Source organism: Diplotaxodon limnothrissa, linkage group LG12 (assembly GCF_057381915.1).
Source record: "Diplotaxodon limnothrissa isolate DT_005_m linkage group LG12, D_limnothrissa_male_GT1.1, whole genome shotgun sequence".
NCBI classification, from domain to species: domain Eukaryota; kingdom Metazoa; phylum Chordata; class Actinopteri; order Cichliformes; family Cichlidae; genus Diplotaxodon; species Diplotaxodon limnothrissa.
In genome coordinates this window covers 7,328,046-7,342,694 of record NC_140607.1, presented here as the reverse complement: position 1 = coordinate 7,342,694, position 14,649 = coordinate 7,328,046, and the positions used below count along the sequence as shown (strand labels likewise).

Here is a 14,649-nt window from a genome sequence, read left to right as displayed (position 1 = left end):
TACTGTAATCAAGATATGGCTGATTTAAGAGGTTTAACTAAAGTGTCACTTTATTAAAAGGCACAAAAACCAAAAGTTAGAAAGCAAAGAGATAAGCGGTGTTAAAAGAAATGAACAAACTAGTCTAACACTAGTAAGTTAAGGATAAATTGTAAAAACTATTTTTGAACAGGACAAATAGCAAAAATTAAAGGTTTAAAGTTAATTAACAAATGTTGGTTAGGCTAAATTTGTGGATAAAGTGTAAAACATTTTAGCCAAGCTAAAAGATGAAATGTCAAATGGATGAACGGATGAAAACAAAAGTGAGAAAAATGACATTAAAAGAACAAAATTACCACAAGTAGTTCAACAGCATTAAATTACATCCAGATGTTTATGGCATCTGGATGTTAGAAGCTATGTTGGCAGCTCATCAACTACATACAAACCTCTGATTTATGCACTCTCTATTAAACATTTAATCAAATAATAATAATAATTTAAAAAAAATCGCTAACAAAAGGTTCATGTCCAGCTGGTAAATAAGAAAAATCTAACTCACCACCCGTGCATCTCCTCTTAGGGCCTGCAGATCTAAAAACAACAAATTACAAGTCTCACTGTGAAACTTCATAAATCCATCAGTTATGTTAATTCACCGAGGATGTCAGGACCTCCGTGTAAGCGTTACCTCATGTGACCACTTCCATTTCTGAACAAGTTTTCTTTTTTCAGGTTCTCAGCAAATGTAACCCGCTTCCTCATCCTCAGTTATACACACAGCAGTATTTCCTGTCCTATATCGGAGAGGTTGCTGGCATCTTTGTCCGCAGCCAGCAGAGCCTATTATTGTGTAACGAAGCCAGCCCTGAAACGCGAGAGTTCCCACTGGGTTCCAATTACAGAGCAGAGGTCTAATATACTTGAACCCAGAGTGTGTCCTCATGAAAAATGTAAAACACAACATTACAAAGCACTCTGTTTACACACTTTATTGAGCATCATGTCCAATATACATTGCATTGACACAAAATGGGGAAAAAAACAACAACAAAAATGAAAAACAAACAAAAAAATAAACAAAAACAAAAAGAATGGCGTTAGGGTGGATTACCTGGACACACCATTTTCAGAGCGTATTGCTTAATGACATTTCAAACGCACCGAATCTGTGCAAATACAGTGAACACCGGTCAGAGGAGGTCATGGTAGGTTAGAAAATTCTGACTTTAAAAGGTAATGTCAACAGCAGTTATGTGATAATCAAGTCTACAGAAATCTACCAACTGTACACATCACATTCACCCAGAATGCACTACCAATGGTATCCTACTGAAACTCACCCCAACTCCCTCAAACCTGATTGCATGCGCCAAAAGATGGTTATAGCTATGTTTCAGTGTCAGTCACAGATCAATACGTTATACAGAGTTCACGTCATCATGGCTTAATATTCAGCAACAACATCATCAATGAGGTGAACAAAAGCCAGTGGTTTCCAGACTCCACCCAAACACAACCTTTTAGTGTTTTTTTAAAATAAAGCCTAAATGGGGGATCGCCTTCAGCCCCCACTTGCTTACACTTTACTAAGCGGCAAGTTAAGTCTCTGTGAAGGATCACAACCCAGATTTAGTAATCGAGTGAAGGTGATAAATTCTAATGAAGTATGTACCGATCAGAACTCAAGATGTTCACAGAAGAGCACTATCCCACAAACTAGCCAAAGTCCTGAAGAGTCTAAGCCCGCGAGTGAATATGAAGCACTAATTGGAAGCCAAATGTGCCACGACAAAACAAGGTAAGAATAACTAGCCTAACTCTACTAAGGAGCCTTTAAAATCCCCCGTATTCCCCAACAGATTAAGAACTCAACCATAAACCTGGTCAAATATGCTATCCGTTTAAATTGAGGTAAGCGCAGATGCCAGTTAATCAGTCCACATGCAGAATAATCACAGCTTAGGCTATTTTCACAGTCTGGATTTGCTTGTCCGTGATTTTCAATAACTTCAACTAAGTGATCATTATCAGACTTCTTTGTTGACGGCGGAGCATTAAGTTTATCTTACTGATTGCTAATCGAGATCCCACTAAAGTTTGATCCTGAGAAGTTGGCACCAACCTCCTGTTACCATTAGCTATGCTTGTCTGAGTCTAAAAATAATAAAACAATAACTCTCAAGGTGCTGCGTAAGCCGTTCCATTTGCATCCATAGCTTAAAACGATACATAACAGAGCTGTTTGAGGGGATCATGCAGGTTGAGAGTCATGGTTTTGAAACTCTTACATGTACTGACACTTGAAGAAAATGCTAACAGAAGGCTTTTTCTCAGAAAATGTGAATACCATAAAAAGTTCTCAACCTGTCCCTCTGAACGAGACGGGGCGAACTGTGAAGCCGACGAAAGGCAACGGTGATTCAATGACAAAATAATCGCATCTACGGACAGAGCTAATGTTGGGCTGTCGTTAATCTATCTCAGTATGAAGCAGGGAGGACAAGTGATGACCTAATGACAACAGGCTTTCATTTTGTTTTACACAATCTTGACCACTAAATTGCATAAGAAACCTGGTATAAAGTAGAAACTGTTCAGCAGCAGATAAAAAAAGGAAGTTAATTTACAGTAGTGACATATTTTACATCATTATTTTTTCTCAAAATAAATTAAATTAAATATACAATTCCAGGTAAGAAACAGGATAATTTTGCTGGTAGGTTTCTCAAATTGGTTCGTCTGGCGGAAAATGACAACCGTTCACAAAAACGTGGTTGAAGCCAACCAACTCCTTTGACTGGCAAAACAAGGGGTGCAAAAGCCTTTTGCTGAATCTTTCCCTCTGAAGGCATTTCCTTTAACTGCAATAAAGAATGAAGTTATTACTTACAGAAGCAAGGTATTCCATGCAAATCTTACTCAGCAGGTCAGTTTGCTTACCCTGGAATTTACAGCTGACTCCTAATCGTATGCCATCTCTTGACTTTTTCTTACACAGCGAGCCACCTTCCTCTTAAATTCTCCATTAGGGTCCTCCCTCCACTCTTTCTGTAGGAAAGGAGAACCAGATTCTTTTACTCACACTTTCTCAAATTACCTAAGCTGCTCAAATAAAAAGGTGGGACTTCCAGCATTTGAAGAATGACATAAATAACTCACCGCAGCATCCACATTAGCTGGTGAGTCGCTGTTGGGGTCTGCGAGCATGGAGATAACACTAATCATGATTGTCTCTACCGTGTGGATCGGAAGCCAGCGTTCTTCGGGCTTTTCATAACCAAACTTATCTTCTCCTGGCTCATGCAGAATTGAGATGCAAACATCGCCGTTCTTTGCAACTGTGGAGACGAATTTCACACATTTTTTGATTACACTTTCAAGTCAGTCGCACGGATCTGTTCAGTAAAAGAGAGTTTATAAATCTATTTATATGCAGGGATCAAGTGATGGCAAAGAAGACTATGTGAGTAAAAGGATCAAAGGGTAAGAAGTGGGTTTACCGTTTGGGTGCCAGATTTCAGTTATGAACCTCATCTTCGGCGGCCGTAGTGGATAATCATAGGGAAAGGTTAGGTATGCTTTGAAAAACCCTCCTTCACTGCAGTGAGAAATACAGGGGGAAAAAGGACAAACACTTGTCAAATGACTGAATTAAATCATCCTTTGTGTTTCTGAATATGTCAACCAAAGACCTTACTTACAAAAGGGTATCTTGTGGACCAATGATCACAACTTCCCATTTATATATGTCATCATCATCTATCAGACCAGCTGAAAAGCCCTCCACGGGGTTCTTATTGAGCTCTGGGAAAAACAGAGGCACAACGTGTATTTTATTCAGTAGCAAAGTGAAAACAGAACTGTAGTACAGAAAGGCCTATCACTAGAAATAGAAGAGAAGTCAACATCCACGGTGTTAACATATTTTGTTGACAGACCCCTACTCTTACTACGTGTTATAAAAGTATCTCTGGATATTCAGAATTTTGGTATCATAACAATCAGTTAAGCTGACATCAACAGTACACAAGTAAAAGAGACTGGGGGTAAAAAAGCGGTAGCAGCTTAATAGAAAACATAAGCTGACATGATGCAGCTGACAAGGTAACCAAGCTCTGGTTTTTCACTTAGGTCAACAAACTTGAGTAAATAAAACCCAGCAGAAATAAACTATTATGACAAACTCATGGCACATAATTTCAGAGGAAAATAAATCTGTGTTGGAGTCCCAGACACTGATTTGGTGGATATCATGTAAACCGCAAGCTCTTTACCCATGTTTTGTTTACTGATGCTGACACACTTCACTGTGGGAAGTATCTGACATCTGTGAATTCACAAAGAGCAGGTGACTAAAAATGAATCAGCAACAAGTACTATATACACTCAACTGAGCTAACTGAATTTTCCCGAGCCACTGAGAAACCGACCCACACAAGGCATCACGATGAATATCTCAGTTTTTCAATATGGCATGTGCTTGAAGCACTCTTTTAACCTTGGTCTTATAGGAAATAGATCAATCTTACACTCTGGTTCCATGGGAGCAGTCTGTTGCTAAGGACTGAAGAAACAGAAAAATTACTTTCCACATCCATTCATTTTAAAGCCTTAATTATACTTTGTGTCTGTAAGCATGCTAGAGTCCTGCCAATTTTTTGTAACAGCGTGGACGTCCACAGAAAATCTACAATACAATGCACCAACAACACATACAGCCCACAGAAAGGACTTGATGAAGTCTTCGAAAAATATAACAGGAATAATTACTTGACCACTGACCTGTGGTTTTCCTCATTTGATGTCATATATAATATATATTCATAATAAAGATGACCAAATTATGTCAGCATATGTACAAGGGTTCACACTGATTTAAATGCTCCGTTTCAGACAGTTGTCTTTGGCTTTTTTTGGGGGGGGTTTTAATAACTCTTAGCTCTGTGTTATGTCATTGAGAGGTGATAATATGGCCCTAATATGGCTAAACAAATAAAATGAATACAAACATGGGAACTATGGGAAGACAATAGATGAACCTTTACTTCGCAGTTGAGCAAAAACTGAAAATCCATAAATTTTCATTTGAACAACCTGTTTACAGAATCTAATCGTGATGTCCAAAAATAATGAAGATTGCTGATATGAATCACTGACTTGAAAAGAAAAACTGCATCAAACACTGTCAATGATTCATTCCCCACACACAGAGTAACTAATATTTGTATGTGATGGTCAGCTGGTGCAAAATCCCAAATCACTTGTGTAACTGGATGCTGTCATGTTAATACGGCATGCTATATACAAACATACATAGCACTTGTGTTTGTCATGTGCTGAAACTGAACTCACAAAATGTGTTACTTTAGCTAAATGGACCAGTTTGACTGCAGTGTATTAACACTGAATTAATATAATTTACATGATTAAGACTGCACGATGTTGTTTTTTAGTGATCCACGACAGATTTCATCACCTGATCTTGAATGCTGCATTAAGTTCTTTTACCCTATCCTATCGGGTAAATTATAATTGAATTACAGCATTAAAGTCATTAAATGAAAAGCTGCACCTCATATAGCAAAGTGTTGACTGAGGTATTGGTTTACTTTTAAAAGATGAGAACTGAAGGAACTGGACAGTCACGCAGCTGCAAACCAAACTTTATACCACGGGTTTTAAAGACTCGTGAGATCCATGTGTCATTTACAGGGCACAACAGCAATAAAATCAACTATGTCTCTGCAAAGACTTCAAAAGGAGAACGATAAGAGTTTCAGCATTGAGGGCTTGAATACTAATATAGATTGCCTCCCGCGTTAGACTCTGGGCCATATTTGATATCAGAAACGTTAGATTGTATCTTAAATGGCTATATTATGGATTTGTAATTTCAATCAAGCGGTTACTAATGTATTGGTATATAGATCTATGAAATCCTTGCGGTGCACAGCGCTACCATTAACAATGCTAAAGTGTTTAGAGCAGATGAGTGTCTGGTTGATTATTCCTTTGTTCCGTTAGCTAACTAATGCCCAACTTGCTAGCAAATGCTAGCTAGACTGGTCCTGCAATGTGTTGTTTGAGGTGTTTTTGAGCTCAGTATACTTCAAAATTATGTATTTATTCACAACACAGGTAAGCTATTCAAAGCTGCTTAGCCACACACTCAGCTAGACTGATAAAGGAACCCATTATGCTGTTCGGCTACCTTTCTGAGCTTACTTCTATTGCGTAAACACAGCTTTGCCAAGCCACAAAAAAGCTAACGTTAGCTGCTAAGGTATAGAGCCTTTATGTCGGCTCTATTTGCTTAGTTTTACATTATTATTACCTGCCAGTTGTTTTCGAAGAAGCAATGCTGATTGTTCGGTCATGGTATGCCCGCGCAGTTGAAAAAAAGCACTCCGTGTAGACAAACACTTTACGAAGAGAAGAGCTAAACCCGAACAAACCGAGCTAAGATCTTAGTACTGCCCGTGCCTGCTGCTGATTTCCCTCTGTGTTTTGACACAAGCCTGAGCTGTACGCATGCGCGCCTGCGGTCGACTGTGTTTATGCGTGGCTTCAAAGCAACATTTGATCAAGACAAATCAACAAGCAACAAACTGGAAAACTGTATCAGTCTTGTACTGCAGCGAAATCAAAATTCAAAATTCGCCAATGCGTTCGTGGAGAGATGTGTAGAGTTGATTCAATAAGACTGTAGCGTAATGAGACTGGTAAATGTCGCAGAAGGTCGATTCTGTTCATCTGGACTTAGCGTTTTCAGTGGGAGAAACGTTTCGTCATCCATCCACTTCTTCTGTCTCAGTTGACTGCAGGATTCCCGAACCTTATAAACACTACAGTTGCACAATGACTGAAACCAGCCCACGGAATGAACAATGGGCTGTGAGGTCAATTCCTTGATCATTAATATGCAAATTGTCATGACCATTGATTGAAGCCCATTGATTAATAGCCATAAGTACCATTCGCAGAGAGTTGGGGAATGGCTGCAATCACAGCATTGTAAGATGGTGAAAGTACCCTTTAGGCCCCCTCCTCAGTTCAGAGATGGTCTTTCTCTTTTCACGTAAATGGCCTTCTTGACTTCCGCTCAAGTGTTCCTCCCTGTCCAGGATGTGTACATCCTCATCATTGAAAGAGTGTCCACTGGCTCATAAATGTGTACCAACCCCACCCCCGACCAAATCACCATTTGGATTCCCCATCTGATGTCAGTTCTCAGGGAGACTATGATTGTTAGTGAGTGTTTTCTCTTTTCAAATTGCCACAGACACCTTTTTGTGATTATTTACACTGATTGATTGTTGTTTATTGTACAGTTTATTATCGTTATTGTTGTGTGGTTTGTAGCCTTACTGAAGTCTATTAGGTTGTGGTTTTGGCAGTCTCAGTCCAACCTAAATATTGGTTGGGGGAACCGATGTGCAAACTTTTTTTTTGATGAGCATCATTTAGACGTAGTGGCGGCTCATTGCCTGGATTAAGTCAGCAAAATTAGGTATGAGCATCTTTCAGCAAGTAACATTTGGCAGTTTAATGCAACTGAAATGCAACGTTACATTGTTATGTTCAATTAAAATTATCTTAAAATTCACCCAGTTATCTCTGTTTCATGTTGTCCTTTCACTTGCCCTTTTTACACTCAACACGTGATCACACAAACAAGTGCAGTGCCTGAACAATTATAATGTAAAACATCACCTCAACACAACACCAAAGGTGTCCCAGTTTACCTGAGTTCACCCAAGTAACAATGCTTATTCAAGTCGTATCTTTATAGACAACTCTTAAGCAGGGGCACTTCAGAATATTTTTAAAAGGGTAGCCATATGGGGACCACTAAAATATTGGGGTAGCACAACAAAAACAAAATTTCCAGTTTTATTATGCTGTTGTCAATATAGGTTACTAGAAAAAGATGGCAGAGATGGATTTCCTGCTATTAAACTTGATTTCACTGAAAACAGGCACATATGAAAACCATATGTGTGGATTTCAAATAATATTTTGAAATCCACTACTGGAAAGTTAATAAGCTACCATGTGTACACATCTAAAAAAAAATCTGATGATATATTAAGCTCACAATCCTTACTAAATATGTGTATCACCATATGGGCCCCCAAACCTAGTATCAGCTGATCTTGTGCATTAAAGAGGACCTGTTATACTTGTTTCCAGCTCCATTAAGAGTTCAAAATAATCTTTATTTGTATTATAGTGGGGCTCACTGCTACCTTCATTATATTTCATCCACTATCTCAAAATTAGCATATAGGGTAGTCTGAAGCCTGAGTTTTTGACTCATATTTTAATATTAGATTAGCGATAATGTAAACTGTTTTAATATATTATAATTATATCATACACTTTTATTACAGAATTTTGAAATAGCGTGATTTGATAAAACACGACTGTTTAAGTCAATAGTTGAAACAAAAATTTCCAACTATTTTAAAAACTGCTGCAGCAAAAACAAACATGATGCATTCAAAGGTATCGCGACATGTGCGATTCGATAAATTTAGAATAATTAAATAAAGACGCCTTGGTCTGTAAAATATTTCGTAAAATGTAACTTCTCATCTAACGTCCCTAAGATAAAAGTAAAGTCGATAAAATACTTATTTTACTCAACATCAAAGATTTCACAGGCAGGTTTTTATTTCAAAGTTTTGAAAATATACGAGCTTTTGAAGAGCATTTAAACGCAGCACTATGCGGAAGGAAGGTCAGCCGTTGGACGTCTTATGCGTCAGATGCTAGCTAACATTAGCCGTTCCAGAGCCCAAACTTTTAACCTGAGCCGGAAACCTACAGCGAGCCCTTCAAATAATCCAAAATGAATGTAATAGATTATGTGCGGGATATGGCTGCAGCAGGCCTTTACTCTAATGTCCGGATTTTGAGTAGTTTGTTGCTGACGATGAGCAACAACAATCCGTAAGTCGTGTCTGAGCGGGAACCGTCTAATTCCCGAAGACTGCTTTTCCACACCAGTGGTAGCGATAGCCCCAACCTAACTAGTCAACATCAGCTAACATTATTATTTCTACCGAAGCTTTTCATTATCCACTCATTATTGGATAGTGTTTAAATGCGAGTGCAATTTAAATTATATACAGTACAGTGTGTGTACTCCTTCACGATATAGTCGCATCTACAAGCGTATGCGCTTAACAATGCTACTATGAAATAGCTTGAAATTTAACTAGTATTGTATTAGAAAACTTGTCGTTGTCTTACCCATTCATACTTTTGACACTTTAGAGTGACTGACTTAAAAACTGTAGCTATGTAGGACAATTTTTATGAGTTTTGCATTGATGTTTCTTCGTGTGTCATTCAGTTTTAATGGTTGTCCTCAGTCTGAGCACTTAATTGTTGGTGTGTTTTTAATGGAAGGGAGCTGTTCTCGCCGGCTCAGAAGTACCAGCTGCTGGTTTACCATGCTGATGCCATCTTCCATGACAAAGAGTATCGCAACGCTGCCTGCAAATACAGCATGGCTCTGCAACAGAAAAAGGTGCTCAGCAAAACATCAAAAGTTCGTACTTCAACTGGTGGAGCTGCTTCTAACATACAGGCACAGGTGTGTTTGACAATTTCCTGTAATCAAAAACAAACTGAAATCTATAATAGCATTTTGGTCACCTGTTGTTGTTTTTTTTATTATTCTTTATTTAAAATTTGATATAGAAATCTTTGGCTTGACTTGACACAGAATTGAACATTAGGTTTGCTGATGCTGAACATCTCTCCCGAATTTTTGACTTTTTCCGTAGTAATTAAAGGTTGCCTTTCTGAAACATTTAATAACTACATTAGATAAAGTTTGACAGGAGTAATGTAGATCCTCATCAGCCACTAAAATTCTGGTAATGTGAGTCGTGACTTTACCTGTAGTTGTGATTTTTTTTTTTTTTTTTTTTTTTTTTTTTTAAATTTTGTTATACATAATGTTTACAAAATTTTGCGACACTAAAATCTCTTTTACTTTACTTTCACACAATGTAAATCTAAGCCTTTCATCCTTCCAGTGATTTAAGGCTTAAAATGCTTTAAATGTAAAGATGCTTTTACATGTCCTGCAGCACCATATGTATATCCAGAGAACAGGATGACTGGTTAGAATAATGTTCATCTACAATGAATGTTGTCTTTCAGAGTTTGCCTTCAGAGATTGAGGTAAAGTACAAAATAGCTGAGTGCTACACCATTCTGAAACTGGATAAAGACGCCATTGCAGTGCTCGATGGGATACCATCCAGACAGAGGACTCCGAAGGTACAGTCTGTTAACACAGTGACTGTCAATCACTGTTTACCTCATGCTTTAGTTTTATGTATTTATTTTTTATAGTAACTGATTAGACTAGTAACTGTGTGAATTCAAATAGCTGCTTTAGAACTAAATAATGAATGCACCTACAAGTTCAGGTTTTGTAACAATTCAGCAGTAGTTGTTTTAAAGTAAAATCACCTAAGTAAAAACTAGGAGTATGAAATCTGTTAATTGGAAATGGTGTGACAGTTGCAGTTTGAAGTCAAAGACTGGTCTACAGTCAAAATACGACTGAAATAAATCTTAACAAACTTTACGAAAATTGGTTCACTGATGCTAAAATTTGTTAGTTGGTTGGTTTTCATGATATTCTAGGGCAGTGGTTCCCAAACTTCTTTTGCTGGGCCCCCCTTTGTTTTACAAGAAAAACCTTCGCGCTATCAATACATTTTTCAAAAAGTGCTTCTCTGTGCAAAATGGGTTCAGAAACATAAACAACTGTGGGATACTGTTTGTCCGTGATTTGAAGTGGGGGAACAAATTACGGCGGGATCAGCCTGATATTATTTGTATCCCACTGTAACTTTACTGTATAAAGAGCTAACATCTCCAAAATTTCAGGAGTAGTTAGTCATTACAAGAAGCGTTTGTGAACTAAAAATCAAGAATGTGGGATACTGTTTGTCCGGGATTTGGAGAGCCCAGCGCGTGCTCCCGACACAGGGAAAACTAATTCTGTCGCAGAGACCTACCTTGGCACTTGTGCAGGTGAAGCCAAAGGGAAGATATGCTTCACCATATTTTCTAGTCTTTGGCATGGAAGGAAGTTGGTTTGGAAACATATTTGGCGACGCTTCATCTCCCGTCAAAAAACCTGTCCATTATGCTAGCAGTGTCCAAGCATTCCTTTTTTTTTTTTTTTTTTTTTTTTTCCCCTTTTCATACTGGGCCCCACACTTTGGGAACCTCTGTGCTAGGGTATCAGTTATAAGAACAGAAGTCATTAATTGAAATCAGAAATTACCTACATTGATTCTGACCCCTGAATTCTGGCAAATTTAGGCCCAAAGCAGTGTTGGATACTAGTTTTCAGATCTCCACTTTTCCTAAGTTATTCATCCAGTTTTGTTGAAATGGGGCTCATATGATATGGAACTGTATGAAGCTCTATTTAACCTTTTGAAACCAGTTCAAGTGCAGTAACTTGTATAAGGTGTAGTAATTACCTTTTGTATTCCTTCCTGCCTCAGATCAACATGATGCTAGCTAACCTGTACAGGAAAGCTGGACAGGAGCGATCTGCTGTGACGAGTTACAAAGAGGTCCTCAGACAGTGCCCTCTTGCCTTGGATGCAATCATTGGTACGCATGTTCACTGTAGACTCTGTAATCCCATAAGCAGCACTTCATCTGCTAAGATGTTTGTACCTGCAGTGCTCTCCTATGTCCATGCCACTTTAAAACAAACAAACAAAAAAACCCTTCTGCTTGGATTTAGCATCTCTTTTAAATAATTGAAAAATGTGTTTTTCCTTTAGGTCTTCTTTCTCTGTCAGTCAAAGGAGCCGAGGTGGCTTCCATGACTATGGATGCGATCCAGAGTATCCCCAACCTTGACTGGCTGTCTGTTTGGATCAAAGCGTACGCCTTCATACATGCAGGGGATAACCAGAGAGCTATTAATACCATTTGGTGAGCAAAGCAATAATGATTTGTACACAGTGAGTGAATATTGCGAGCCGTGTTTTGTGACAGTCTTAACTTCCTCCCTGAAACACTCTCAGCTCTTTGGAAAAGAAATCACTTTTGCGGGACAACGTGGACCTCCTGGTGAGCCTGGCAGATGTCTATTTCAGAGCAGGTGACACGAAAAATGCAATTCTCAAATTTGAACAAGCCCAGATGTTGGACCCTTACCTCATCAAAGGTGTGTTACAGGAGAGAACGTTTTGACTTACACATGTATTTTGTAGTTGATGACAGTTTTAATATCAGAATCTGTGTGTCACACAAGTCTAAGTAGCCTTAATAAAGACAGATTTGGAAACATGTTTGCTTTTTCAGGTATGGATGTTTATGGCTACCTGATGGCCCGTGAGGGACACCTGGAGGATGTTGAAGTCTTGGGAGGTCGATTATTTAATATATCTGATCAGCACGCTGAACCGTGGGTGATCTCTGGGTGAGTAGTCTTACTTTTCTCAGACAAAATCTCTCTCATGTAGTTTCCGTGTTTTATATCATTAAACTTTTCAATGTGCGGTGTTCAGATGTCACAGTTTTTATAGCAAGCGTTACTCCCGGGCTCTCTACCTGGGAGCCAAGGCCATCCAGCTGAACAGCAATAGTGTTCAGGCACTGCTGCTGAAGGGTGCGGCACTGAGAAACATGGGCCGAGTTCAGGAAGCCATCATCCATTTCAGAGAGGCCATGCGTTTGGCACCCTGCCGCCTTGACTGCTATGAAGGTAGGCTTACTTTTAGCTTTTTTTTCTTTCTTTTTTTGGCTCTTCAGATTGTTTTTGTTTCGTTTGCAATAACAAAGTATTAATGACTCCAGGTTTAATTGACTGTTATCTGGCATCCAATGGGATTCGTGAGGCTATGGGAATGGCTAACAACATCTATAAGACTTTAGGAGCCAATGCACAGACTCTGACCATCCTCGCCACAGTGTGTCTGGAAGACCCAGTGACTCAGGAGAAAGCCAAAACCCTTTTAGACAAGGCACTTGCCCAGAGACCTGACTACACCAAGGCTGTGGTCAAGAAGGCTGAACTCCTCAGTACGTACAGCAAAAAAGACTCTTAAGTATTTCTGTTTTCCTCCTTTCCCCAATGATAAATAAATCTACAGTTTAATGACTTGAAGGGAGGAAAAAGAAGCTTTACATACAGATGAGATGAAATTGTTGCTTTTGCTTTTTTTTTCTTGTTTGAAGGCCGGGAACAGAAATATGAAGAAGGGATCGCTCTCCTGCGCAACGCCTTGGCCAATCAAAGTGACTGTGTCCTGCACAGGATGCTGGGAGATTTCCTGGTGGCGGTCAATGATTACCAAGAAGCCATGGACCAGTACAGTATAGCATTAAGGTAAACACTGATTATTGATCCTGGGAAAATGCTGTCATAAAATCTAGTAAGTATTTTTTATGAATTTAACACTGTATGGTTTTCTGTCCTAAGCCTGGATCCCAATGACCAGAAATCATTAGAAGGCATGCAGAAGATGGAGAAGGAGGAGAGCCCCACAGACGCCACAGTGGAGCTGGATGGTGACGACATGGAAGGCAGCGGGGAGGACGGCGATCTTGAGGGCAGTGACAGTGAGGCGGCTCAGTGGGCCGATCAGGAACAGTGGTTTGGTATGCAGTGACTCCGGTCCACTGACAGACGCTCTGTCAGTATCACACGGCAGCCCACGGGAAGCCTTCAGCCATGAGGGCTGTCAGACGGAACAAGACGAAGGTTGTACTGCATGTTTAACCTCCGTGATCTCCGAGGTTATTGCCAACCTAAAGACGACAACACGGCTAAGACCTTAAATACAACAATTAATGCTTGCGCCCCTGGATGAACTGATGCTCAACTTTGCAGTACAGCTACAGGAAGCCGTCAGAACTTTTATTAAAATGCAGCTTGATGCAGAACTCCAGTCATTTTTTTTTCTTTTTTCTTTTTTGACCCCAATGCTGTTTCCCATCAGTCTGACAGTCTCAGCAGTGTCACTCTGAGGTCTGATGCATAGCATTATAAATCCAGGAATCACCCAAAGTTCTTATATTACCTTGTCTATTTGTGCACCCTTCTTGCCTGCCAGCCAGTTCACAATACACCACAAAGACATTTAAAAATAAAAAAGACTTTATTTATAGTGAGTCATGTATCCTGCATTGAGAGGTTGTTCCCAGGAATGGAGGATGCAAGTAAATGAGCAGCTGAAGTTTGTTTAAAATTAGACGGTGATTCAGTAAACTGTGGTTTGAAGTTTAAAAAAAAAAAATGACTGGAGTTACTATGACTTGTGTAATATTTTTATTTTGGGACACGTTTACCACAAAGGAGGCAGTGGGTGGGTGTTGAAGTGTCACAATAAAGGTCACACATATACCAGAAGTGACATTGAATTTCTGCTGCTCTTTAAAATCTGTATGAATTTTCTAAAACCTGTTTTTGTGTCATGTAATAGTTCAGCTTATTTGTGTGTGTGTGTTTGTGTCGTCCATTAGGTCTGCCTTCTGTATCAAAATAACATAACTTGGAATATTTTAGTTTATCATTTCAAAACAAAACTTTATAGTATTTTGTACATATTTTTAAAATGTATAATAAAATAATGAAACACCTGATGTGCACAGAGCTGTTTCTAA

General features: G+C 39.0%; 2 protein-coding genes across 2 annotated transcripts; one reads left to right on the top strand and one right to left on the bottom strand.

The window, feature by feature from the left end:
• Positions 1-965: 965 nt before the first annotated feature.
• Positions 966-6,478, bottom strand: LOC146620801 (ubiquitin-conjugating enzyme E2 G1-like). Its single transcript, XM_085367877.1, has 6 exons — positions 6,320-6,478; positions 3,687-3,789; positions 3,486-3,583; positions 3,145-3,323; positions 2,926-3,033; positions 966-2,846 (listed from the first exon to the last, which is right to left on the bottom strand). The coding sequence occupies exons 1-5, from the start codon at positions 6,360-6,362 to the stop codon at positions 2,947-2,949; spliced, it is 510 nt and encodes a 169-aa protein (XP_085224003.1). The 5' UTR covers positions 6,363-6,478; the 3' UTR covers positions 966-2,846; positions 2,926-2,946.
• A 2,266-nt stretch (positions 6,479-8,744) lies between these two features.
• On the top strand, positions 8,745-14,618 carry anapc7 (anaphase promoting complex subunit 7). The gene is made up of 11 exons (XM_085367876.1): positions 8,745-8,940; positions 9,403-9,589; positions 10,165-10,284; positions 11,532-11,643; positions 11,820-11,973; positions 12,066-12,208; positions 12,346-12,463; positions 12,552-12,748; positions 12,841-13,065; positions 13,222-13,372; positions 13,466-14,618. Exons 1-11 carry the CDS (start codon positions 8,840-8,842, stop codon positions 13,653-13,655), a joined length of 1,698 nt encoding a protein of 565 aa, XP_085224002.1. The 5' UTR covers positions 8,745-8,839; the 3' UTR covers positions 13,656-14,618.
• The last annotated feature ends 31 nt before the right edge of the window (positions 14,619-14,649 follow it).

Coding starts and splice junctions, on each gene's coding strand:
- LOC146620801 (XM_085367877.1), bottom strand. CDS start 6,362: ATGACCGAACAATCAGCATTGCTTCTTCGAAAACAACTGGCAG. Junction 3,790..6,319: donor TCTTCGAAAACAACTGGCAG/GTAATAATAATG, acceptor TGTTTTTCCCAG/AGCTCAATAAGAACCCCGTG. Junction 3,034..3,144: donor CAGCTAATGTGGATGCTGCG/GTGAGTTATTTA, acceptor CCTTTCCTACAG/AAAGAGTGGAGGGAGGACCC.
- anapc7 (XM_085367876.1), top strand. CDS start 8,840: ATGAATGTAATAGATTATGTGCGGGATATGGCTGCAGCAGGCCTTTAC. Junction 11,644..11,819: donor TGCCTTGGATGCAATCATTG/GTACGCATGTTC, acceptor TTTTTCCTTTAG/GTCTTCTTTCTCTGTCAGTC. Junction 12,749..12,840: donor CCGCCTTGACTGCTATGAAG/GTAGGCTTACTT, acceptor TAATGACTCCAG/GTTTAATTGACTGTTATCTG.